Source organism: Mytilus galloprovincialis, chromosome 7 (genome assembly GCF_965363235.1).
Source record: "Mytilus galloprovincialis chromosome 7, xbMytGall1.hap1.1, whole genome shotgun sequence".
Lineage (NCBI taxonomy): Eukaryota > Metazoa > Mollusca > Bivalvia > Mytilida > Mytilidae > Mytilus > Mytilus galloprovincialis.
In genome coordinates this window covers 41,600,014-41,626,954 of record NC_134844.1, presented here as the reverse complement: position 1 = coordinate 41,626,954, position 26,941 = coordinate 41,600,014, and the positions used below count along the sequence as shown (strand labels likewise).

The following is a 26,941-nucleotide window of genomic DNA, read 5'->3' as shown; positions in this document are numbered from 1 at the left end:
AAATTCAATGATAACGTGTACATTTAACTATCTTAAACTGCCTATAAAAAAATCTTCAGAACTTATAAATATGAATATTATTTTTCATTTAGTTATACCCATCAACTCTCATGTTAACACTTTAACCAATATATTTCACATATACATTCTCATTCAAAATGATATACCTAGTACAACATATCTATCTATTCTCCTGTGAACGACACTCACCATTCAATACTAATATGACAGACTATATCCAGAACAAATTTCCCATATATTCTCATTCAGACTTTACCCAGATTAATTTGACCATTAATTCTTATGTAACAAACTTTACCAAATTAAAACTCATAAATCAATTCTCATGTGACAAACTATATGTGACTTTTTATAACTGCCTTTACAGTATGGGTTTTCCTCATTGTTGATAGCTAAACAAGGACTGGTCTATTTTTTATCCAAGTCATTTATATAAAGTTCTCTCGCTGACAATTCTGCCACTTCTTGTTCTTTAATATATCAAGTTTTGATTATCAATTCTATGCAATAGACTATGTTCAGTTTGACTTACCGATCTATTCTCATATGACAGACAATACCCAGTATATCTACAGAGTGTTCTTCCTTAAGTTGTCTCATTCCAACGGTTATAGCTATAAAACATCCTGTTCTTCCTATGCCAGCACTACAAAACATAATCAACATAAGCTTTTTATTCATGAAGTTCTTCAATTTGCATAAGAAATATATGCTTGATATGCAATAAGAAATAACAAGGCTCACTTTTCACATATATATATATGACATATATTTCTGAACACAACTATAAACAAGAATGTGTCCATAGTACACGGATGCCCCACTCCCACTATCATTTTCTATGTTCAGTGGACCGTGAAATTGGGGTCAAAACTTTAATTTGGAATTAAAATTAGAAAGATCATATCATAGGGAACATGTGTACCAAGTTTCAAGTTGATGTAACTTTAACTTTATCAAAAACTACCTTGACCAAAAACTTTAACCTGAACTTTGCACTATCATTTTCTATGTTCAGTGGACCATGAAATTGGGGTCAAAACTATAATTTGGCATTAAAATTAGAAAGATCATATCATGGGAAACATGTGTATTAAGTTTCAAGTTGATTGGACTTCAGCTTCATCAAAAACTACCTCGACCAAAAACTTTAACCGGACGGACGAACGGAGGCACAGACCAGAAAACATAATGCCCCTCTACTATCGTAGGTGGGGCATAAAAAATCTTTTCACTATGCAGAAATAAAACAATATATCAACTGTCTAATAAGTGAAATTTGTCATGGGATATGCTTAATATTGTTGAAAATTTGATCCAACATTAATGAGTAGAGGGCAGCAGTCCTTTTGTGCCAATTACTGTTTTTCAGGGGTTTCATTTGCGCCAAATTTTTGTTTTCCAAATGTATTAATTGCACCAATATTTGGAACTCATTTGCGCCAATTTACCTGTATACATATCTATCATAAAATATTGATGATTAATATATACTGAGTGCCAATGAAAACGCAACACTTGGGTTTTCAAAAATAAAATTTATATTAGAAATGATAATCTTTCGAAATAAATTGTTCTTGAAAATTAACAATTTTAACAAAAGATCGGTATCAAACAAAAATGTTTCATTGTCATCCTTCAGGCGCAATAGGTAAACAAAACATCCAATATTGAATCATCAACTCACAGTCCTAACAAAAAATGTATCAACCCGGTGGTGCAGCGCAATCTTGACAGCGCCGTGGAATTGATCATCCCGGACGTTTAATGTGATCCTGAGGAATGTTATTTCATTTGTTCCGCAAAGTAAACTCAAGCTGACTTTATGATATTGGTGGTGGTTTTCATCGTCTAAACCATGTCAAATCGGATGCAAAATTTGCTTGATCGGACCAAAATCCGGCGAAAAGCATGAATTTTGGCCAAGGCAGGTGCCAAATGTCTATGTTACCACCACTGACGGTTTTTGGTACATAATTAATGCTTTTAAGTCTACAGAATTTGATGTTTACGCCTGACGGTTTCTGGTACATAATGAATGCTTTTTAGTCAACAGAATTCGATGTTTACACCAGACAGCGGGTTATCTTATCACTAAGGAAAGATTGTGATGTTCTTTAACAATTTCTGCGCAAATGGTGCTTTACTGAAATTGCTCCAAAGGTTCTACCGTGATCACCATTGAACTCTCATGACCTTTGGACAGCCATCAGAGTCGATATCGGATATGTTAAAGACCAAATGTATCGGTCCTGCTAAGCATTTCTTGCTTTTTGTACTCCGTGATGTGGCTTATTATTAAATGATCCATTTTGATTGAATTTGTGGATGATTTGGGTTATTGTAGAGGCTACAACTTCAGTCTTCTTGTAAGTGTATGCTGTGAAAGGTTTCATTGGATCATGCCCAAAACTGCATGTCGCTGGTTGTCAGAAAGTCCTGGCATTTACTCAGATGTTTATTGCAGTTTCTTAACAATAAGGACGGGAAAATTCATGACATTAGCTAAGCTTTAAATGACAAAATCGTGAAAATGGTGCGTATGTTGAAAAGGGGTGAACCTGGTTTATGTCTGTTCAAAATAACCCTTACCTCGCATTTGTTCTAAAAATCACCGTTGTCGACAAGTGTCTTAAAAGTCATTTTCAACCAACTATACAAAGTTCTAATATAAAAAAAATAAAAATTATAAGATTGTTTTGAAAAACAAAAGTGTTGAGTTTTCATTGGCACTCAGTATATATTTATTCTTATTTTTGGCTTAAATAGTATCATATGGTCGGAGATATTTCACCATGAAGATAGATGCCCATCTGGAGAGAAATTACTTAAAATGCATTAGACAGTCAATGTTCTAAGAGAGAATAAAACTTATTGCTTTGCTGAATATTTAATAAAGATATGCCTATAGAGAAGAAAATATAAGCTTTTGCTGATTATGTTTTAGCCACATATGTTGATGACACAGTGCTTAGTTCACCATGCATATGAGCTTTATTATTTCTAGTATTAGGAATTATTATGAACTGTTTTATGCATTTTAACCTTCAATATTTGTGTTTTTTGACAATAAAGTGAAGTATTTTTGGCTCAAATGATACCATGTAATTTCAAAACATGTGGCGCAAATGTAGCATGGGAGAAAAAAAAGTTGTGGCACAAAAGGACACATTTTTGGCGCAAACAGATCTCTCCCAAGTAGACTAGACCATACATCTTCTAAATTTAGTTCTTAAAATCAATTATATTTAACAAATTAAGCCCCTGGTCATCAGATCCTTTATAAAATTTTCCTTACACAGTTTTGGCTGTCATGGTTTTCAGATTTGATTAAATTACAGGTCTTTACATTTTAAAACAGTGAATGTATGTAAAAATCAATACACCATGAGTTATATTTCTACCAAAACTGTAACTATCCCTTACCTACAATGTACCACAACTGTAACTTTCCCTTACCTACAATGTACTAAAACTAACTATCCCTTACCTACAATGTACCACAACTGTAACTAACCCTTACCTACAATGTACCACAACTGTAACTATCCCTTACCTACAATGTACCACAACTGTAACTATCCCTTACCTACAATGTACCACAACTGGTCCTTTACTGGGTTGTAATTTTAATCTTTTATATTCTACATCTTTAACAAGTTCTAACAGCATTTTAGCTGACTGTGGTGGTTTATGATCAGGCCATGCTGTGTACCAGTAATGTAATACATGTATAATTTCTCCATCACACTAAAATAAAACAATCAGCAATGTAATACATGAATAATTTCTCCATCACACTAAAATAAACAATCAGTAATGTTACGTAAATATTGCATTTCTCCATCACACTAAAATAGAACAATCAGTTATTTCATATAAATATGCGAAAAATTTATTTTTGTTAGCTAAGTCATTTTCTCCCCTGTATTAAACTGAATTGTATGCCCTCAAATTTACACAAGTGAAATTTTACAATTTATTTGTATAGTAAAAGTGAGCAAAAATGAAACCCTCACAAAATTTCCCAGGCCACTAAACAGTAAACAGAAAGCAGCTAATTTTTATGAGATATGTCATTCAACCGTAGCACTTTTGACATTTAATTTAGAAAAGAATAAATAATTGTTCTGTGTATTTTTCAATTTTTATTTGGTACATTCAAGTAACAATAGGTGTGACTCTGTAACTCACAGAGTAAATCAAATTTGTTATAATAATCTATTGTTCTGAAATTAGATTATTCATTTTACAATTTTAGATTTTTTTTTTACTCTCTTACAACTTATAGGTTTCACTTTGTAAATACAGCTGTTTCTCAAAACACGCCTCTTTTGGGGAGATCTTGAATATTCATAGAAAAATAATTTTGTTTACATACTGATTCCCAGTTATGCTCTCTGTGTTCCATCTCACAGAGACATAACTTGGAATGTTACCAGTAAATAAACGTGTGCATATTGTTTACATTGAAATCTGTGGTAACCTTTCATTCGAGGTAGGGGTAGTTAAGAAAATTAGTGTTAGTTTAAACTCTGAGAAGTTCAGGGCATATAAACGTTGAAAATATGCCACTGACGGTTTTTGGTACATAATGAATGTTTTTTAGTCTACAGAATTCAATGTTTATGCCAGACAGCCGTTTAGCTTATCACTAAGGAAAGATTGTGGTGCTCTTTAACCATTTTATGCGCAAATGGTGCTTTACTGAAATTGCTCAAAAGGTTCTACCGTGACCACCATTGAACTCTCATGACCTTTGGACAGCCATCAGAGTCGATATCGGATATGTTTAAGACCAAAAGTATCGGTCTTGCTGAGCGTTTCTTGCTTTTTGTACCCCGGGATGTGGCTTATCATTAAATGATCCATTTTGGTTGAATTTGTGGATGATTTGGGTTATTGTAGAGGCTACAACTATAGTCTTCTCATAAGTGTATGCTGTGAAAGGCTTCATTGGATCATGCCCAAAACTGCATATCGCTGGTTGTCAGAAAGTTCTGGCATTTACTCAGATGATTATTGCAGTTTCTTAACAATAAGGGCGAGAAAATTCATGACGTTAACCAAGCTTTAAATGACAAAATCGTGAAAATGGTGTGTATGTTGAATAGCAGTGAACTCGGTTTATGTCCTTTCAAAATAACCCTTACTTCCCATTTGTTCCAAAAATCACCGTTGTCGACAAGTGTCTTAAAAGTCATTTTCAACCAACTATACAAAGTTCTTATATAAATAAAATAAAAATTATAAGATTTTTTTGAAAAACAAAAGTGTTGCGTTTTCATTGGCACTCAGTATATATTTATTCTTATTTTTGGCTTAAATAGTATCATATGGTCGGAGATATTTCACCATGAAGATAGATGCCCATCTGGAGAGAAATAACTTGAAATGCATTAGACAGTCAATGTTCTGAGAGAGAATAAAACTTATTGCTTTGCTGAATATTTAATAAAGATATGCCTATAGAGAAGAAAATATAAGCTTTTGCTGATTATGTTTTAGCCACATATGTTGATGACACAGTGCTTAGTTCACCATGCATATGAGCTTTATTATTTCTAGTATTAGGAATTATTATGAACTGTTTTATGCATTTTAACCTTCAATATTTGTGTTTTTTGACAATAAAGTGAAGTTACAAACTACTACATACATTAAGGTTTATGTACCCTTCTGTAGCCATTTTTGTACGAATTTTTTTAACATCAATTGTATCAAAACTACAGATATAATGAATAATAGAGACAGGCCATTTTGAACATATACTAGGGGGAAACTTGATGCAAAGCCTTATTATTTAGTTGCATTGCATTTAATAGAAAACGAGTACTTTGTGGCAAACAAACCAAGATTTTTATAGAAAATCCACAGCCTTTAATAAAGATATTTTTGTTATAAAATTTCTGAAATTTCAAAGATTATTCATTTTACAATTTTAGATTTTTTTTTACTCTCTTACAACTTATAGGTTGCACTTTGTAAATACAGCTGTTTCTCAAAACACGCCTCTTTTGGGGAGATCTTGAATATTCATAGAAAATTAATTTTGTTTACATACTGATTCCCAGTTATGCTCTCTGTGTTCCATCTCACAGAGACATAACTTGGAATGTTACCAGTAAATAAACGTGTGCATATTGTTTACATTGAAATATGTGGTAACCTTTCATTCGAGGTAGGGGTAGTTAAGAAAATTAGTGTTAGTTTAAACTCTGAGAAGTTCAGGGCATGTAAACGTTGAAAATATGCCGCACAGCCCTATATTCTGACCTTTGAAAAAAATTGTGGTGCATATGAACTTTCAATTCTAGGATAATCAAAACTTCATAGTAAAAGTGGTACAGTTTTAGTCTTAAAGGAGTTCCTATGGGAAATTGCATTTTCAATATTTACAGAAATGCAACCTATAAGAATCAACCTACCTTTAATGATAAATATCTAACTGTGTATCCCTGCTTTACTTTCACTTTCTCAACCTTTACTTCAATATCACCAAATGTACAGGAACTATTGTCCTCGGGTAAATAGTTCTCGCATTTAATCTACACATATAAAAACAACAAAAGATATCACACAGTTACCAGTATTTTTCAAATTTAATTGATTGCAAACTATCCGGGTATTATTTCTAACTTTTTGCATGTCATTCAGCAACTGTTTATACTTTAATCCATCTAAATACAATGACTATGAATTGTTTGTTTAAAACATAATATTCAATATCAATTTAATAAAACATAATATTCAATATCAATTTAATAAAACAAACATTTTTTATTTATTCTTGCAAGATTGAGAAAATATTGTATTTTTCAAAGATTATTTTAATTTTGTGGTTCTACTAAAGTCTGCATACAAACCTACAGAAAAATTCATACATTTCAATTTGTGGTTTACCTTTAACAAAGAAATCCACGGAAATTGATATCCAATAAATAATCAAAATCAACAGTAAATCAAGTACAAGCAAGAAATTTACTGGTATCCTAGCTCACTACCAAAGCAAGAAATGTACTGATATCCTAGCTCACTATCAAAGCAAGAAATTTACTGGTATCCTAGCTTACTATCAAAGCAAAGTAGACATGGCCAAAATCCCAGGCAATTGCAAGAATATATCAAGGCTCTAAAAACATATTCACACTCAGGCAACAACTTCAGGAATTTCATTTGTAAACAATCAATCTGTCTAACTTATGATGGCTGCTCCTGAAATGTTTCAACAAAACATGAATACATCTTAATAATGTTTTTGTCATAGATAATTATTTGTACTTACATTATTATTTTCTTTAAGTTTTGTAATCATGACTATGATTGGTGACTTTTCATACCAAATCATCCTCCAGAAATCTACAATGGTATGTGACATTGGGCCTTGTGTAGCAATGTAGGTGTGTGGTTCACATTCATATCCCTGAAAGAGAGAAAAATAACATAACATTGGGCCTTGTGTAGCAATGTAGGTGTGTGGTTCACATTCATATCCCTGAAATAAGGAATAAGCTGTTGACACAGAAGAATGTTGGCACAAAATTCAGAAAAAGACAATCTGATGGTTGCTTGACCATGTTGTAGTAGGCAGGGCCTCAAAATGGTCCACAAACTGAGATGTACACATGTACAGTAATGTTACTTTATAGAATATATCTTTGTCTATTGTAAGCAGTTCCTATCAATCTTAGTTCAGCAGAAAACTGAACATTGAAAATTGCTAATTAATTCAATTACACAATATTATTGATCTATCACAAGTAGTTCCCATCAACCTAACTTCAGCAGAAAACTTGACACTGACAATTGCTAATTAAATCAAAGTCACTAGTACTTGACCGTGCTTCTATTCCTGTGAATTTATCAAATCAGTAGGAATTTTAAGTCATGCATTAAAACATCCTATCACTTGTTTTCTGTGTGGAGTTAATTCATAATGGTCAGCATGCATTGAAATGCAACTTCTCTTTTCTGATAAAGGTAGTTCTAATATACAATGACAACCTACCTCATTTTCTATAGATTAAGATAATGTAGAAAAGAGGGATTAAGCAGTACAAAGTATGTCATCTTACCCTAATATAATTTGCATTGATATATGATGAGAGTGGATCCCATTCACTGTCAGGTAATATAACTCTACTGTGTTCATCTACAAAACAGAGGACATGGTCATAAAACACAAATATCATATACAAAACAGAGGACACAGTCATAAAACACAAATATCATATACAAAACAGAGGACACAGTCATAAAACACAAATATCATCTACAAAACAGAGGACACAGTCATAAAACACAAATATCATATACAAAACAGAGGACATAGTCATAAAACACAAACATCATCTACAAAACACATGTTATAGTCAAATACAAAAGTGTTAAAAATGTGCTCTTCTACATAACACAATATGTCAGTCATAAATGCCTCAACAGTGAATGTTGAACATGATGTGTACTTAACGGCTGGTAATAAGCTGATAAAGGTAATCACAAAAGATCCTACTTTATAAAGAGTTCTTAAGCAATCATTAATGAACTTCTGATATTAGAACTAATTAAATGGATTAAATGTATACAAAATCATGTGACACAAACATTGTACAAATGGTCATAAATAACCTTCCAAATATGAATCAATCACTTATTAGTATCAATGATAATATAATATTGACCAAATTTCATACATATTTGACATAATTTTGTGATTCAGTTGGTTATCTTTTTTTATACTATTTATATTATAATATAGCACTACATTGCTTAGATAACAGGAAGCAGTTCTTACTTGGTATAATACTTCTGTATCTGTTTTTCATACCAGAACCAGCAACAGAGACCTTCTCTGGGTGGTTTGTGAAGATTTCCTATAAAAAAAGGATTTTAAATTTTTTTTTTTACAAACTAACACAATAGCTGTATATAATAAGTCAGGTTTAGCCTTTCCCAATGGTGCAAGACAAATAGTAAAGATTTGTGTAGTCCCCAAAATTACCATAGGATAAATTCTGTTCTGTCGACTTTTGTTAATGTTGTTATACATTCATAAGAAAACTTTTAAGAATTATCAGTTTTGTACGGTAATTTGTAAATACTATACTCGAATTTCTCTGACTGTTTGTTTCAGTTTTGTGTTCTCTTTTTGAAAACTATTTAAATGCAAGACCAGATGAATGTGCAGAAAAAATTACCCAGAATTCTTGATGCAAAGCTCTGTTATTTCGGACAGCATTTTTCAAATCTTGTCTGCTAAGTCTATGACCAGCAGTCATTAAATACTCTACTCCAGTACTGAAATAAAATATAACTGTAACAAAAAGTAAAATCACAAAAATACTGAACTCAGAGGAAAATCAATTCGGAAAGTCCATAATCACATGGCAAAATCAAATAACAAAACGCATCAAAAACGAATGGACAAGAACTGTCATATTCCTGACTTGGTACAGGCATTTTCAAATGTAGAAAATGGTGGATTGAACCTGGTTTTATAGCTAGCTAAACCTCTCACTTGTATGACAGTCGTATCACATTCAATTATATTGTCACCGATGCTTGAACAAAACAAACAGACACAATAGTCAAAAATGTCAAAAATAGGGGTACAGCAGTCAACATTGTGTTATCATATTAATCACTATAAAAACAACAAATGTAACGAAGAAGCACACATCAAATTAACATCCTCATTTTGATTATATCATACGATTTTATTTGTCTACGTAAAATGCACCCATCAATGAAGGAGGGTTTTGAGTACTAGTGTAAAATTGCGCGTTTGAAATTCGCACAGGTAGACATGAAATAATTTTGTCGTTCAAAGTATGACGGGATGCATAAATACAGTCACGCAAAATAGATATAACAAAAACTGACTAAACAGTATAAAGTAATAATAAATAAAATAATAGTAGTTTAAGTATGTAATGTACAAATGATTTAAGTCTAGCATAAAGGTGACCTCTTTTTTTACAGTCTATCTTTTCACACTGACTATCCTAAAGTAAGTGAATACTATAAATTCAGAAATAACATTTCCAGAACAGCATGCATTGAAACCGGCTCCATTTGGAAGCACATATCCTAAGTCAGTTAACTGTTGTTCAGTGGTTGTCGTTTGTAGGTGTTTCTTGTTTCTTGTTTTTTTAAATAGATTAGACTTGGTTTTCTTGTTTGAGTTGTCTCTAGTCATTTTGGGGCCCTTTATAGCTTGCTGTTCCATGTGAGCCAAGGCTGCATGGGGAAAAGCTCTGACTTGTGACTTCATGGATGGAGAGTTGTTTCATTGACACTCATACCACATCTTCCTATTTATATTGATTTATTAAGAGTCTTATCCAAAATTAACTTTTTGTGATTTTTCTCAATGTCTTCATATATTTCATTTGATCTATTGATATTTTGCAGCTGTAACTTTAAGGTAGACTATCAATGTAACAATGTATCCTGTAAACCTAATTTACCTACCTTTCTTTGGGTGGAGTTCCATCCCAACGACCACTTTCAGGTGAAGCATTCAAGTCAATGGTTAAGGAAGCATTGGATCCTCGCCTAAACATAAAAATTAAGAAAAAAATATTTTACATATTTTATACAATAAGTGTTGTTCAAAACCAATAATGATGGCCATTAGATAATCTACTTAGATTCTCTTAAAACATTTTCTGTAATGTCATATCAAAGATATATTAAGTTTTATATAAATGTATGGAAAAATTAACAAAAGAAACAGAAATTTGTTTAGACTCCCATTTTACCTCTGCCTTCACTAGCAGATTAAAGTAAAGTTACAAAATTTGTAACATATATCCTTTGATGATCTTTAAATAGGATTAAAATATACCTTTCTAACACTAACAGTCCCAATTTAAAATTGGACTTCTAGTAAAGGTAACATTTTTGTGATGTCTACATAAAGCAACTAAAACCCACCTTTCTAAGAGTCCTTTAGCCTTGATTCTACCAGTTGGGGTCTGTACTGGAGTAATGGACCCTGGTGGTGTGTAGAGGGGACTGCCTCCTGGTTGTATCATTTTGGGATCTTTCATGTCAGGTTTGACTGAAGGAAAATAAATCTGTTGCAGTTTCTGTGATCCTTTGTCATTTTCAGGTTCTTTCTTCTTTTTACAGCAGCAGCAGTATACCTGTAAACAATTTGTTATATAATTGTAGATTCAAAATTCAATATCGATGGCAAAGGTCTTTTGTCCAAAGTGAAAATTCTCAAAATAACCTCAAAGCATGGTTATCATAGATGAACTAAAAAAAAATAAACAAAACAAGTGGAAAGGTGGAGATTCCAACCCATGCTCACGGTACCAAATCACTCTTTATCTTAAGAATATTTAAATAAATGCAATACATATATGATCTGTCTTGTATTATAAGGTTTCTATACTACTGATGTTTGGAAGAACAAAATTAAATATGTTAATTGCAAATTTTTCACCTGTATATACATGTTGCAAACCTTTCAGGGATGACAGTGGTCATTATAAAAACATGATTCAACCATCAGGAAGAACTCTACATGGTCCAAAGATTATGAAAAGACAGGTATCTAATTGAAAAATTTGTTACCAAAATACAGAAAAAAATCTTTTCAGAGCCTCCTCAATAAACAAATTAGGCTGTGTTTCAGACCCTGACTGATCTGCCAGGTATGGAGAAACATAATAATATTGCTAATAAACTGTTGATGTAGAAATATATCAATCTTGTTTGTAATTTTGACAGTATAATACAAATGTTGAAAATGAAGCATTGGAAATTCAAGAAAACCATTTGTTTGAACTAATACATGAAATATAGACAATTGACTTGACAGCAAAACATACTGACTATATGTTTTCCAAGACTTTTATTACGGGGAACCATTAAAAGCACAGAATCCACTCTTTTTGATAAATAGGTAATTAAAATGCAATGAAAAAGACCCAAAAGACTTTGACGGAACTCTTTTATAAAAAGGTTCCTTATTCATTCAAAACAAAAAGAATAATTTCAAAATAAACATTGAATAAAAATAATTTTGTGCATCAATCAAATGTCTTATGGATTTTTTTCTTTTACTAATTATACTACAGTCTCATAGTAATTGAACTGTAAATTTAGAAAACATTGGATTGTGGATTAAATGTGTTTAGCACAATATTATAATCAAAGTTATGAACACAAGTCTACTGCTAAGTAGGGTTTGCTATCTTACATTTTTAATGGAAGCTGTTTTTCCAAAGAAATACTTTTTTAACATACTTTCCACAGCAAAAAGTATGGAACTCTATATTTCTAATCATGCTAACAAACTTCTAAACCCATAATGCTACTTGAAACAACCATTCATTCAACATGACCTTCATATTAAATTGGAAATAAGATAGACTTTTTACAATTGTACAAATCAATGTCTAGAAAGAAGGGAATACTGCAATTTAAAACTTATTAAATTGAAATACTAAATAATGTATCCAAATCAAATTAGTTTTCTCAATTAACTGTTTCATATTTTTTATGTCTGGGCCTTTTAAAGCAGGCAGTACTGTAAATTCAGAAATTTATTACGTGCATTCATCATTGTAATTTAGTAATTTTATACAAAAGTGGGATTTTAAATTTTGCTATATTGAGAAAAATTCTGTGCTATTCATATAAAAATTTCAACATGCAATTTTAAATTATTGCAATGATAACTTTGTTCTTTTTTCACAATAATAAAAACATCGTAATAATTTCTGAATTTACAGTATGGTTGTATCTAATCACTTAAAATTCACTTCATTTTAACTTTGATAGATAGTTGTCTCATTGGCAATCATACCTCATCTCCTCATTTGTTTATAATGACTTACAAACACTGTTGACATCAGTATGATGCATACACAACAAGTTGCAGCAATATAAGGGAAGTAACTCACCAACCAAGATTTTTATATTGACTTACCAGCACTGTTGTCATCAGTATGATGCATACACAACAAGCTGCAGCTATGTAAGGGAAGTAACTCACCAACCAAGATTTTTATATTGACTTACCAGCACTGTTGTCATCAGTATGATGCATACACAACAAGCTGCAGCTATGTAAGGGAAGTAACTCACAAACCAAGTTTTTGATAATGACTTACCAGCACTGTTGTCATCAGTATGATGCATACACAACAAGCTGCAGCTATGTAAGGGAAGTAACTCACAAACCAAGTTTTTGATAATGACTTACCAACACTGTTGACATCAGTATGATGCATACACAACAAGCTGCAGCAATGTAAGGGAAGTAACTCACAAACCAAGATGACAATGGTTCACTTTCTTCATTAGTTACTAATATTGCTTGCTGTAACAAAATAAAACAAATTGTGATATTAATCACTGTGAATTAAGGAAATGATTTATACAATTTTAAATATACAATCAAAGTTAATGTTTTATTCAATAGACTACCAAATGTATTGCATTTTTCCTTGACAATAAAACTTTCATAAAATCTTTATTTAAAGTATTTAGATAATACACATGTATAAAATAAATACTTCTTGCATAAGATTTTTCCAAAAACATTCCAATTTTGATAACTAGTATATTTAATTGCTTTTTCAGCAATCAAAAAATCATGAATTCTTTTTTAAAAGATAACAATTTAAATATTTGTTTTTTATCTTTTCTGAAAATTATTAATGCAGTATAACATTTTAAATCCATTTGATCAGTAAACATATTTTAGCAATACAATAGTAGACAATATAAAAATGTAGATGTAATCAATATGTTATATTTTTCATTTTATTTTTTCCTGCAAAATGAATAAATAGTGTACATGTTAAATAAGGACTCGAAGTTATTGATGTCAACTTTGAACTTTAAATATGTATTGTGCAGAGATAAATGGCAGACATTAAATTCTTTAAAATCAAAAAATTTCCACCTGAGGCTATATGCATCTCCGAATTAATATTTGTATAACATCTTTTTACACAATTTAGGGAATGACCTTCAGTATCATATGTAGTAAACATATAACAAAAGACCCAAACGAGATGTGAAATGATATAAACAGGTTATGCATGTTAGAAGGTGTTATGCTGGCCTATCACAAGTGTTATTGTAGTAAAGGACGTGTAAATGTAAAACCACATATCAAAATAATTGTAAATCATCACAGATGATATGTTTATTTTTTTAACAAAAATATTTATTGCATACTTTTTAAGTTTTCAAATTTCTTAACAATCATTGCATTGGAAATCCAAGTTCATAAGAAACATTTCTTTGCAAAGATAGTTATGAAAATAGTTATCCGACATAAGAAATGACAAGTGTGAACTATAATCAAATGACATACACATTAAAAAAAGGCCACCAACAGACATCAAGAATAACTTGTTTACCATACATGTAACAATATTTTCTCAGCTGGGAGGTTTGAGCATCAAAATTGAGTCACAGCAGGAACAAATAATGAAAATGTTGCAAAAAAATCTAATCTTATCTGACATACAGATTTTTTTTTTAATAAATTTTATGCAACAGCACATTACCTCAATATTAGCACTGAATATAGAACAGGTTCTGTGTAAAATATATTTGGTCAAGTATTTGCTATATTTAACATTTCAAGGAGCACAAGATAACAATTAAATCAATCAAAGTAAACAAGGAAACATTATAAAGTATACATACATGACAGCCATAAAATCCAAATCAAGTCTCCAAAATTTGTTTGGGAAATAACAATATTCCTATAACTTTATATATATAATTACTAACAAATCTGACAATGTTCCACTTGATTGGAATTTGATCAAACCCCCACAAACTTTGCTATGCTTCATTAACTCATTATAACTTACATATAGAACAAATAACTGTGTGTAAAACAATTTCTCCCTCCCACTCGTTTCCTGTTTAATATCTCTGTTTAACACATGTAAAGGATAAAGAAGGGGTGTAATATTCATGTTTCTTCAAATTAATACAATTATTTTTTTAAATTTCAGCAAAAAAAAAATCAAAACAAGAATACCTTAACAACAGGTATTCCTAGATTTATGAATTGATGGTAAAGCAGGTGTATAAACTTTTATGGATGATTCTTGCATGGTTTGGCTATATATTCTGTTTAGGTCCCCCTACTGTCATTTAGCTCAAGTATTTGTAGTCACAGAATTCAATGTGCGTGTGTTACTTCAGGATTCAGAAAAGTCCTCAAATCTAAAGTGTAATTTCAATTTTCTAGTATTGCAGAATACCTCTGCTTGTGAACAGTTAGTCCTTATGGTATCATCAGCCCATGAACGTCCAAGTGCTTTGTCACTCACAATTTATCACATACCCTTTACAATTCTGAATTTTCAATTGATAAATTTTTAACTTGTTCAGAAAATATGAAAACCTAACTCCCTACAGCTGACCCTTACTATTCATTTTAAAACCAGATTTTGTCAAAAAGTTACAAAATCTCTAACTTTTGGCTTTCATAGGGTTAAAAATATTATCATTTTTCATTTGCAAAGTTCTAAAAGAGTCAATCTTATTTTCTTTCTCACATGTTTATTCATCATCTTGAATTATTTTTCATCTAGAAATAATGAACTTAAAATTAGGTGACAATAAATCCCTCACAGCACTAGCAGAAGATTTTTCAGGGGTTCCCCCACCCCCTTTTTTGTGGAGAAAATATAGTCGATTACTTAGGGAATCACTGAAGCATGACTTTGGAAAAACCTCTCTTAGGCAGGCAGTCAGTCCCTTTTTTTATCAGCCACTGACTAACTCCGTTATTTCCAAAAAGCAAGTGATTGGCGGATTTATCTTTTACAAGATGGTTTTCAAAAGCTTGCAGCCCTTTGTAAAAGTTAACCTGATTGTATACCGGCAGCTATTTACAAGTACATGTATGGGTCAATCACCAATAAAAAACAAATAAATGTTTATCTATAAATATTATCTATTAATTCAATCTTGTTTACCAGATATGAATTAACTAAACATTTCCTTCTATGTATCCTTTGAACTATAAACATTGAACTTTCTGAATTTTTATTTAAGTAGATATCAACTTAAATTGATGTACTTATTTCATTGTCTTATTGCGAGATAATATATTGTCCAATGTTAAACAAAATTTAAAAAAAAAGCATTGTTTAAAATTTGAAACTTTTTTTATCAATTAATTTCTCTTGTATAAGAATAACTAGATACTGATCATATTTAGTTTCTTCTATTGTCTTAAAACATTTTAAACTAGGGGCTCATATTAGCTTAAATTGCTCACCAGCTAAATGATGCTGTTTTGCTTATATTTCAACTTTTTCATGATGAATAGTTTTTTTCTCAAACTGTTCAAAGAACTTTCTTTTTTAGTAAGCAATGTGGAAATGTGTCCCCCTTTTTCTAAGCAGACACAATATCCTTGTATACACAATACACAAAGGGAACTGCTTTATAACTTTTTTTTGAATAACTGAGATTAAACCTCTCAATAATTGGTTTTCATAAATCTTGTATTACTTATAAATTTTAGTTCTCAAGGCAGTATTTTGAATTGATTTATCTCCCTTTGTCTATAATTATAAAAATAATAGGACAAATGACAATTCATACATAATTTTCTTGACATTTGATCATACTTAACAGAAGATCCCATCAGCAGTTATGCTAACACTTCTTTTTATATATGGTTATTACAATAATAAAAACTGGAACAAAAGGTTTTACCAATTCTTAAAATGAGGATTGATAGAATAACATTCCAAATCCAGAAATTTCCGACAAGAAAAGAAAACAAAAGTGTATAGGGGACAATAATAACATGAAAGCTATCACAAATAAAAGTGCTAAAGAAAATGATATTGTAATCAACTGTTGATACAGAGATATGCATTTCTTTTTTGTAGTAGTAAGTTGTTTCCCTTAAGATGTACTGGTAATCACAAACTACTACATAATGTTGACACTGCCTCTGATGGAAACAGCACACCAAAGTAACATTTTTTAACTTCATCAAAGCGCAACAATCAAAGAGCTGAAAGCTCTGAAGAAAAATGACGCCACTGTCTCTAATATTGGGATAGTTTTTATGCAAGTCTTGATTTTCACATACCGTAATTAGTTTAACAATGCAACATGTCTCGTAAGCATATAATTGATATTCGTATATGTGTGTGTGTGAAGTGAAGGTGCCAACTGGCTGGTTTTTTTTTAAGACAAATGAATAGGTCAAGACTACCTGAATTGTACAAATAAATACCGTATAAAGGCTTCTATATTTCTCACTGGTACATAGGCTGAATCCGGGTCCGTTCGCGCCCATTCACGTTTGCACCAACTCATGTTCGCCCCCTTTCACTTTATCACCCTACATGTTCGCAACTAATCTTAATTGGTTTTGTGTTTAATAACTCTGTAAGCAAGTGTTTTCTTATAAGTATAATTGTTGTCATTGTCTCAAAATAAAGTGAGACAGCATTTTTTTTTTTGTGTTGAATAAATCTTAATCATGTTTTGGATAGCGTATTGTTAAAGATAATAATAATCCTTTCTAAATAAAGTGGTATTTTGTCAACGTTTTATTTAGCGTTGAATAACTCTTAATCATGTTTTGGTTAGTGTATTGCTATACTTTGTTTCATTGACCTCTTTCATAATGAAGTGAGATTCTGACTATTTTTTTTCTGTGTGTTGAATAAATTTTATCATGTTTTGGTTATAATAGTGGATTGCTATATTTTGGTTCCTATATTTTATTGTTTCGTTGTTTCAGATCAAAGGGCTTAAAAACAATTATCTTTTGTGTTTTTCCTTTAAAATCTTCAATGTTTTACTCATACCAAGCTAAAAATACATTCAGTATTTACACCAAAGCAATTTAAAACAACAATCATGATTTTCCAATTATTCAACTTGAATTTGAATTAAAATTGGGCGCGAATGAGTAGAGTGCGAATGGACCTTGGGTGTGAACGTGCGAGGTGCGAAAGTGTATTGGGCGCAAACAGACCTGATACCACATAGTCTGAACCCCCTTCTCCCACAAAATATGATGTAAATTAAAAACAAATTGTTCAGAGAATAATTGAAGTCTTTCCACTAGAAAAGATCTATTTTTATATTGAAATATGAAAAATCAGTTTAAAATGTTAGTTCCTATGGCTTTATGACGTCCTATTAACCTATGACCTTGACCTCAATTTCAAGGTCACAAACCATGGACCTTGAATCAAAATATCCTAGGTCTTTAATATGTTTGGTTAATGAGAACTACCACTTGACGCGTAATTTTAAATGTAAGATGGACAAAAACTCCCGTTTATTGTATGCGCAGCCTTTCAACCAAAATATACAAGTAAGGACATGTCGCAACTAATAATTTATGAAAAATTATTTGTCAAAATGTCATACAGTATTTGAAAAGAAGTGAAAATAAGCCAAAATCAAAATCTATAATATGACCTTGACCTTTGACATTGACCTCATTTTCATTTTTAGTACCAATGACCTCATGAAGACCCTAGGTCTCTATCAGTTATGGTTTACCAGTTGAAAATGCATATCGCTTGAATCAAATGAAAAAGGGGGAATAACTCTCATATGGAGTCCCCATAGAGCTATGGTTCAAACGAATATTCTTATCCTAAATATGTAACGAGCAATTTGGTAAAATAAAATCTTTTACGGTTACGAAGGAGAGGTGGCCACAAGAAAAACAGTGTTTGGGGAGATAACTCTTACAACGTAATGTATTTTGTTATAATTACATTTGATATATGTTTCATTATAATACTTTATTCTGATTGGCTAACTGCACATCACATGTTATTCCTCAAGCAATTGCATCACTCAATAAAACTTTTCATTCATGATAACACGTGGTCCCACAATAAAGTGCACAGATGAATTGAATAAAAAAGTTATAAAATTCGTGTTTTCATGATCCTAGCTAAAAAAAGTAATTATAAGTATTGAATGTTTCTTTTTGTAACCTCATAGGGTTGCAAAAGCGTTGACCATGTGCACATTTTTAGAATGAAGCGCTTATGCGCTTCATACAAAAAGTACTTCGGTCAACGCTTTTACACCTCAATGAATTTACAAAAAAAAGCATTCAATACTTATATGCAGTTGTAAATTTTTAAAGCAAAAAGAGTTAATACTAACTTTCACTTTTTTGGATGTTCATGTACATTTTGAATGTATTTATTTTTCTCAACTACATGAATTTTTTGGTGTATTTTTAATGATATATATGAGTAGTCCAAATAATTATTACGTCTGGCAAGGCTTTTTAAATTTTATTCTGGGACACCTTCCTATGACCACAAGGCTATGTTAATTTTTTTCTGGGACGCCTTCTTAGGAAGCCTTCCTACGAACGTCTTAGGAAGGCGTCCCAGAAAAAAATAAAATAGCCTTATTGGATATTTTTATGCATTATTTAACCAGTTGAGTCTTTTACAGGATTGTTTGTTTAATGCTGTTTAAACATTACTGAAAAAAAAAACCACCTTAAATTTGCTAATTATTTGGCATGAAAGTTTGATTTATTGAAAGGGACTCATAGTTTTCCATTTAATTTTAATAATTGTCTAATGGTTAAAACAATAGCTTCGTTGTTTACTTTTATACACAACAACATATTCACTTTGGTCTCGTTGTTTACCTAATATTCACTATGTACTTGGTAACAGTTATTAATTAATTGAATAGAAAATATTATAATAAATATTATTGGAAGCCGAATTGACGTCAAATAGGTGCCGATTTGACTAGATGCCAATTTAACCAGGTGCCGACTTGACTTGTACGTTTCAATTCCTCTGCGATCGTTTGCGGTATTTTCTTGAGAAAACCTATTTTCCATCATCAAAGAGAAGAAGAAAATGCTTGAAATGATTCCCGAACGCTTCGTGATTGTTAAAATAAGTTTAATTCACTCAAAAAACAATTTTAAAACTTGCGATGTTTAAACAGGAAGTTTCAAAATTACGTGTAAAAGAAGAAATTAACCGGTGAGAGTGGAAATCCGTACATAACATATATCACTATAGTACGACTTTTAAAGCAAAACAGTTTCATCCTTTTGTAAAACAGTCTTTAATATACCTATCACATTAATGTTTGAAGGGTCTTAAGCTTATTCAAACCATATAAGTCGGTATGAAACACCAAAACGGAATGATAATAACCAATTACGTTTTGTAGTTTACAAAATTCTGGACTGGTTCCTGTCAAACTACAACACTTTCTTCGACTGTAGTGGAATACAAACAGAAACCAGTTAGTTTGTAAACTGGTTCCTGGCTGATTACTACACAATGCTCATGCATAATGATAACACAAGCACATTCCTCCAGTTTGTATTGAAATTAGTAAATACGAAACCAAGCGCGGTAGGCAGAGAAATCAGGTCGGCAGTTATGGAACAATGACTGCGTCATTTTCCAAAAACAAACATAATGAAATCACTGTTTTAAATCAAACTTTTCTGCATTATAAAGTTTCGACATTTCATTAATTCCCTCAAAGTTCAAAATTTTGCTAAGTAAAAAAATTTCAAACTTGTAACAAATTGATTTTAATCCATATAGTCTTTTATTGTTTTTTTGGGCCATTAATTATATTAATTAAGAATGGCTGATCAGGGGAACAAACCCTAACATCTAGTCAAATCTGCTTAAAAATTAAAAATGATCAGATCATCATCAGCTCTCCTCTGTTTTGAATTAGTTAAGAGTTTTTATGTTGAAATTTGATCAATTATCAAGATCTTTAAAGTTTATAACCAGATGCTCCCCAGGGCGCAGCTTTATACAACCACAGAGGTCGAACCCTGAACAGTTGGGGCAAGTATGGATACAACATTCAAGCTTGATACAGCTCTGAATTTGGATTGTGATTTTATTATTTACCCCACCACCCCCCACCCCAATTTTTGTTCACCTCCCCCTTTCCCTTATTCCAAAAATAATCTAAAAAACTAAAAACAAATCTAATGGAGTTTGCAACAATAGCTTCTTATTTAAGGTAGATAGGGTGTCTTCCTCCATCTTGGATCCTGAAATACTAGAAAACTAGGTCTAGATCTTTGTTGAAATGTGCCAATTTTTAGAGTAGTAGGTAATTCATTTGTAAGAATTTTCAATATAATATAGAAAATTCCATTTTTGATCATATTTTTGATTGTATTTAACCAAAAAAAAAAAATTATTTTGTTTGATTCATCTTTTTCCAACTTTGTCAAATAAGGGGAGGCAACGCAAATGCAAGGGCAGATAATTCAGATAGTGCTACTTTTACAATAGAATATGTTAGGAATTTACCCATTTTTACATGTAGCAAGAAAGCGAGTCCGGTGACCCCATTTTTTCTTTTTCTTATCTGAAAGCATAATATTGGAGCTATCTTCTCATATTCATCTCAAAATTCTATGGTGTGGTTTGAATTTTATGGTGGAAAATTGGGTTTTCTATGCATAATCTAAACAAAACCTTGACAATTTTGCACAACCTGTAGTGTGAAAATAAGTCCGGTGACCTATTCTTTAAATTAATGTTTTTAAACAAGCAGGATATTTCAACTACATTTTGGCAAATTATTAAAAGATTCTATGGATTATAATTTAGAAAATCATATCTACCTTAAATACATCATAAAATGACATACAGTTATGGTTTAAATTAATATTAATTAATAGTAACTTCTAAAAATAATTTTACAGCTAATCATCTCAAGACAATCATCATTTCTGAATACATAATTTTCAAGCAGTGTAAGGGAGGTAATCAAACATATATATATATATATATATATATATATATATATATATATAACAGTATTCTTTAAATGGAATTGGCTTACCTCCCTTACGCTGCTTTTAAATTGTCTAAATTGTCCTTTAACCAGAAAAACTCTTGTTTCCCCCCATTTTGCCCCTAATTGCTAAATGATTTAAGCTATATAACCCCCATAACCATCCCTTTGTGGAAACGTGTGGTATCATTTCAGAGAAATTTATACACTGAAACACAAGTAATTGACTGGAAACTACAAAAATGCTTATTTGGGCCCATTTTTGGCCCCAAATTCCTACACCTTTGGGACCATAACCCCCAAAAACAATCCCAAACTTCCTTTTGTGGTTATAAACATTGTGTTAAAATTTTATTGATTTCTATTTACTTATACTTAAGTTATTCTATGGAAACCATGCATCTTCTTCAAACGACGACGCAGACGACAACAACATGACAGCATTATACAAAGCAAAACATTTTATGCAGTCGTATAAAAAGCAGGTTCTATTAGCAATCATCTTGATTTGAAACTTTACAAACTCCAAACACAAAGCAGTATGTCTTTGCTGGTGTTTTTTTTTAATGAGATTGATACAAGCCTATCGATTGGAATTCATGTTAACAATAATCTTGCCTTTCTGACCAATTTCAGGTCACATGGTACAATTTTAACTTCACTTTGGCTATTTAGAATTTAGAAGATCAATTTGTTCATGTTTTAACATCAAATGTTCTCATAGAAAATACATCAAGTTTTCACATAGAAAGAATTATTGATGATCGAAAATCACTTTTACATAGAATGTTTAATGTATTTTTCTCTTCATTTTGTTAAATTGTATTATAGAGCATGAGCTGTAATGGAAGACATGTTTATTAGAACTCTGTAAAATAACCAAAGGGACAAATTTTTGTTAATATTTCATTAGTTTACACAAGTAAAACACATCTAAATGTACAGCAATTACAGAGGATAAATATGTATATTCGTAGCAAATAATGACAACTACCAAATCATTTACTATGTATATAAATATAGATTCCACCACTGCATCGAGTGTAATACGATATTTATCCACTCGAGACAGTTAAATTTTCAATTTTAAAGTCCGAGCCGCCTCGGCGAGGACTTTAAAATTGATAATTTAACTGTCGAGAGTGGATAAATATCGTATTACACGAGATTTGGTGGTGGAATCTGTTTCTCTAATGATTTTCTAACATTATGCAGGCAAACTTATTCCTTCTTTTCGAATGATCTGCAAAAAGATGTGTTCTTTCTATGTGACGTCGTCAGGCATGGTCGCCTTTTTTCATGTCGTCACAATAGGAAATTCAGAGGACAGCAAGAAAATTCGACGTCACAATCGGATTTTAACCAATGAAGTACTGAGATCAAACGAACCACACGTTGATTAATTTTTTTTATACAATGGGTGCAGAAAGGGATAAATTGACGAAGAATTAGAGAAATGTATGTATATCATATTAATGTTACTTCTGTTTATTACTGTTTATGTTTATAAACTTATTAAACAAATCTCAAATGCCCAGGTGATGTTCAAACCACAAACTGCTTCTAATAATTGACGCATGTATCACTGTGATCGAATAATATAAGACAGTGTGTCATGTGCAAAAGAGGTGAATGTTCCCACTGCAATTTTTTCAATTTAAGTATCTCCTATGTAAAAAGTCAAATACTTCAATAAAATAGTTTTTTTTTATTACCATAATATATGAACTATGGACAAAAATGTGAAAACAATTTAATATTGAGATTTCAGAAAATGCTAGATCTGTACAAATACTATCAGAATTCAACTGTGAGGTTATATTTTTTTCAAAGCGTATCATGATATACCAATGTTTCATATTAATCATGATAATTAGCACATGGCAAAAAAAATCTGAATTTACAGTATATATATATATATTTCTAGTCAAAATAATTATGAAAAATCTTGAAAGTTTTTTTTGTTTTTTTCTGTGACGCCTTCCTTAGTCATTATGACGTCTTAATAGGCTATTTTCGGTGACGCCTTAATGTAGTAGGAAAGCATCACAGAAAAAAAAAAACTTTCAAGAAATCATAATTATTTGGACTAATATATTTCCAAATATCTTGGGCAAAAGTTCCTAATTTTCTCATTTTCTTATATTTATGTATGTTTCATGCAACAAGTAAATTTGAACAGCAACCATAAAATTAGAAATAAATACTAACAAATGTTGAAATGAAAAAAAATACCTTAAAAACCATCACCATGTCAACATGATTCTTATACTAACCCTGACATATTGTTAAATAATGTAATTTTTAGGTTCATGCAAGGACTATGATCAAGTTACCTATACATATAAAAATATAAATATAAATTCTTACATTTTTTTATTTTAAATTCTGTCACATGCACCCAAATGACAGAACAACAGCTTTTGATACAAATTCTGAATAAATGTTAGTATTTTTTGTAAAAATATATTTGATTTTCACCATGATTGACTGACTATTGCATTGTATAATCTGGTGAAAATTAACATAAACAATAGGTGTTACCATATTCCATTCAAGAATTGAAAGGACAAAATTAAAATTCTTTGCCATTATACCCAAAAGAAGCAGCAGATTCGACTAAGAGTGCCTGAAACATTTGTTTTTACAATGCTCTTTAATTCAATCAATAAATTTGTAAAACTAAAGAATGAAATAATAGATCATCGGGGTAGTCCTTAAATTTAGGAATGTTGAATTAAAAAAAAAAATTATAATATCAATTAGGAATTAATAGATATGAAGAGGAAAAAAAATCTTAATAAAACTTTTGAAAAATCCAAATCTATAGAATGAAGCCCCATAACTCCAACCTGAAATTAAACATGATCAAAAAGTGCTTTAAAACTATCTCCATGTATCAAAACTGTTAGCAAAATTATTAGAGATTAGCCAAAAAAAAACCTGCAGTTGAAATAAAACCAAACAATATCGTTTATATAACATGTATAACGTTGTTTGCTAGGTTCGTTTGACTATGGCAAATAATCATTTTAATTTTGGCCTTTCGGAAAAATATTAGTTCCTCTTCCCTTGTTCTATATTCATAAACAAAAACTTACCAAATTAATTGTAGGTATAAACACCTATGAACATTTTAAAGCAAATAAGTTTAGAAATAAAAATTCTGATGTTCTTGGTATATATACTCCCAGATTGTGGCTGATATTTAGCAGTTTTGAGGTGTTAATTCATTAGATTAGCACTTTGATAAGGTTAAGATATCTCTTTCAAAAACAAAATTCCAAAGCAATTATTTGTGACTGTTTATGATTCTTGTGACCTTGACCCTGGACCAAATGATCCTGAAACCAAAAGAAATCTTTTTCCTCTCCTAAGAGAGATACAGATTTACAATTTGAAAGATGGAATTGCTGAGCAGTCAAGATAATAAAATTATTATAAGTACAACAAACATTTGGATGCAAAAATAACTCTTTCAGTGCATATGCAAAACTAATACACAAGAATCCTTCATAATAACATGGGTAAAGTATTGACTTACTTGTGGTCTTATATTGGTAATGTTTAAGAATGGTAGGGTCTGTTGAAGTGTGTGCAACAGCCTGAGACTGATGATTTCTTTGACTGGGATCAAATCTTCAATACTAAATGTGGTCACTGGACGTCCATATCTGACGAAAAACATCTCTACAGTATTTCCATGGTACTAAAAAAAAAATTACTTCTTTAAATGCAACAAAACCAAACATGTCCTTGTCAAAAATAATAAGCAGTGGTGTCACTGCATCCAGGTTGACCAAACAATCATTTCATGTAATAACTTCATATCTGCCCACGACTCTAAAACCTTCTAGTGACAAAACCATGACCTTATAACAGCCTTGTGAAGTCATTGTTTTCCAACACTCTATTCTACATCCCCCTTTATCAAATCCTTTCTCATATTTTTACTTTTTGTAAAAGTATAATTTGGAATCTTTGACTGAGTAAACAAAATAACATTTCCATAGTTACATCCTAAATGATACTTGTTCAATTATCTTGAAAGAGTTTTAGATATGGAAGAAAATCCTAATTTTTTAAGAGCCTTTTAACGAAAATTAGGTGTTAAAACCATTGAAGCTGCTCAGGTAGAACTACTGAAATCACAAGACAAAGTCACTCACATAGCATAAAGCAAGCATGTTTCTAGTTCTCATTTTTAATATAGATAAGACACTTGGTTTTCCCATTTGAATTGTTTCACACTAGTCATTTTTGGGCCTTTGCAGCTTGCTGTTCGGTGTCCGCCAAGGCTATGTGTTGAAGAACGTACTTTGACCTATAATGGTTTACTTTTATGAATTGTGACTTGGATGGAGAGTTGTCTCATTGGCACTCATACCACATCTTCTTATATCTATGTTATCTTCAAACATTTAAATAGCTCATCATGCTTTAGAATATGATTTAATTCGTATTGACTTATAATTCACTATTTTAATAAAGCTATTTGATATGGCTAGTTTTTGTTGCATAACATACTTACTCCAACTTTCTGAGTGACCACATTTTCTAATGGCAGGCTTAGGTTTGTTGCGAATGCAATCTCAAGCCATCGTAATGCTGTTTCATTCAAATCTTTAACTTGTATACCCAGATCCTAAAAAAAATAAAAACAAAATTCAAACATTCTGGTGCATAACGGTTCATGTGTCCTATTTTTTTATCTTTTAAAATTTTTTGTCAAATAAGGACATTGTTCTTCTGGTTAAGTTTTTTTTTTATTTAAGGGGTATTTGACATGCAGATGTCTAAACAGTATAGGATTAAGTCCTTGTTAAACGCTGTATGGTGACCTTTAGATGTCTCATAGGCCTTTATACCACATCTCCTTATTCATATATTGTACTGTTATAAAAAAACAGAGCTGATCTCTATTCATACATGTCGTACCTCACATTTCAAATGTCATGAAAACAATTGCTTTCATTTTTTTATTTTTCCAAACAAATTAGTTTTACGTAAAATTGGAAAAAACAAAATGGTAATGTTTTTCAAGTGCGTAAATTAACAACTGAAGTTTTATTACAAACAAACATCTTGTTCACACCTGAGAGCCCGAATC

The 26,941-nt window shown here is 31.1% G+C and overlaps 1 protein-coding gene across 4 annotated transcripts in view; it reads right to left on the bottom strand.

The window, feature by feature from the left end:
* The window catches only part of LOC143083015 (tyrosine-protein phosphatase non-receptor type 5-like), a 61,983-nt gene that overhangs the window by 4,948 nt on the left and 30,094 nt on the right, over window positions 1–26,941 (bottom strand). For 2 of the 4 annotated variants that reach the window (XM_076259124.1, XM_076259123.1), the window contains exons 3-15: window positions 26,363–26,476; window positions 25,376–25,540; window positions 24,933–24,956; window positions 13,244–13,360; window positions 10,960–11,171; window positions 10,495–10,578; window positions 9,219–9,318; window positions 8,816–8,894; window positions 8,097–8,173; window positions 7,307–7,444; window positions 6,450–6,569; window positions 3,611–3,771; window positions 554–667 (exon numbers count right to left, since the gene is read on the bottom strand). In XM_076259124.1, coding sequence (XP_076115239.1) covers window positions 554–667; window positions 3,611–3,771; window positions 6,450–6,569; window positions 7,307–7,444; window positions 8,097–8,173; window positions 8,816–8,894; window positions 9,219–9,318; window positions 10,495–10,578; window positions 10,960–11,171; window positions 13,244–13,360; window positions 24,933–24,956; window positions 25,376–25,540; window positions 26,363–26,476 — 1,505 coding nt within the window. The remainder of the gene's footprint in view (window positions 1–553; window positions 668–3,610; window positions 3,772–6,449; window positions 6,570–7,306; window positions 7,445–8,096; window positions 8,174–8,815; window positions 8,895–9,218; window positions 9,319–10,494; window positions 10,579–10,959; window positions 11,172–13,243; window positions 13,361–24,932; window positions 24,957–25,375; window positions 25,541–26,362; window positions 26,477–26,941) is intronic. The other 2 variants (XM_076259126.1, XM_076259125.1) reach the window with 1 other exon arrangement.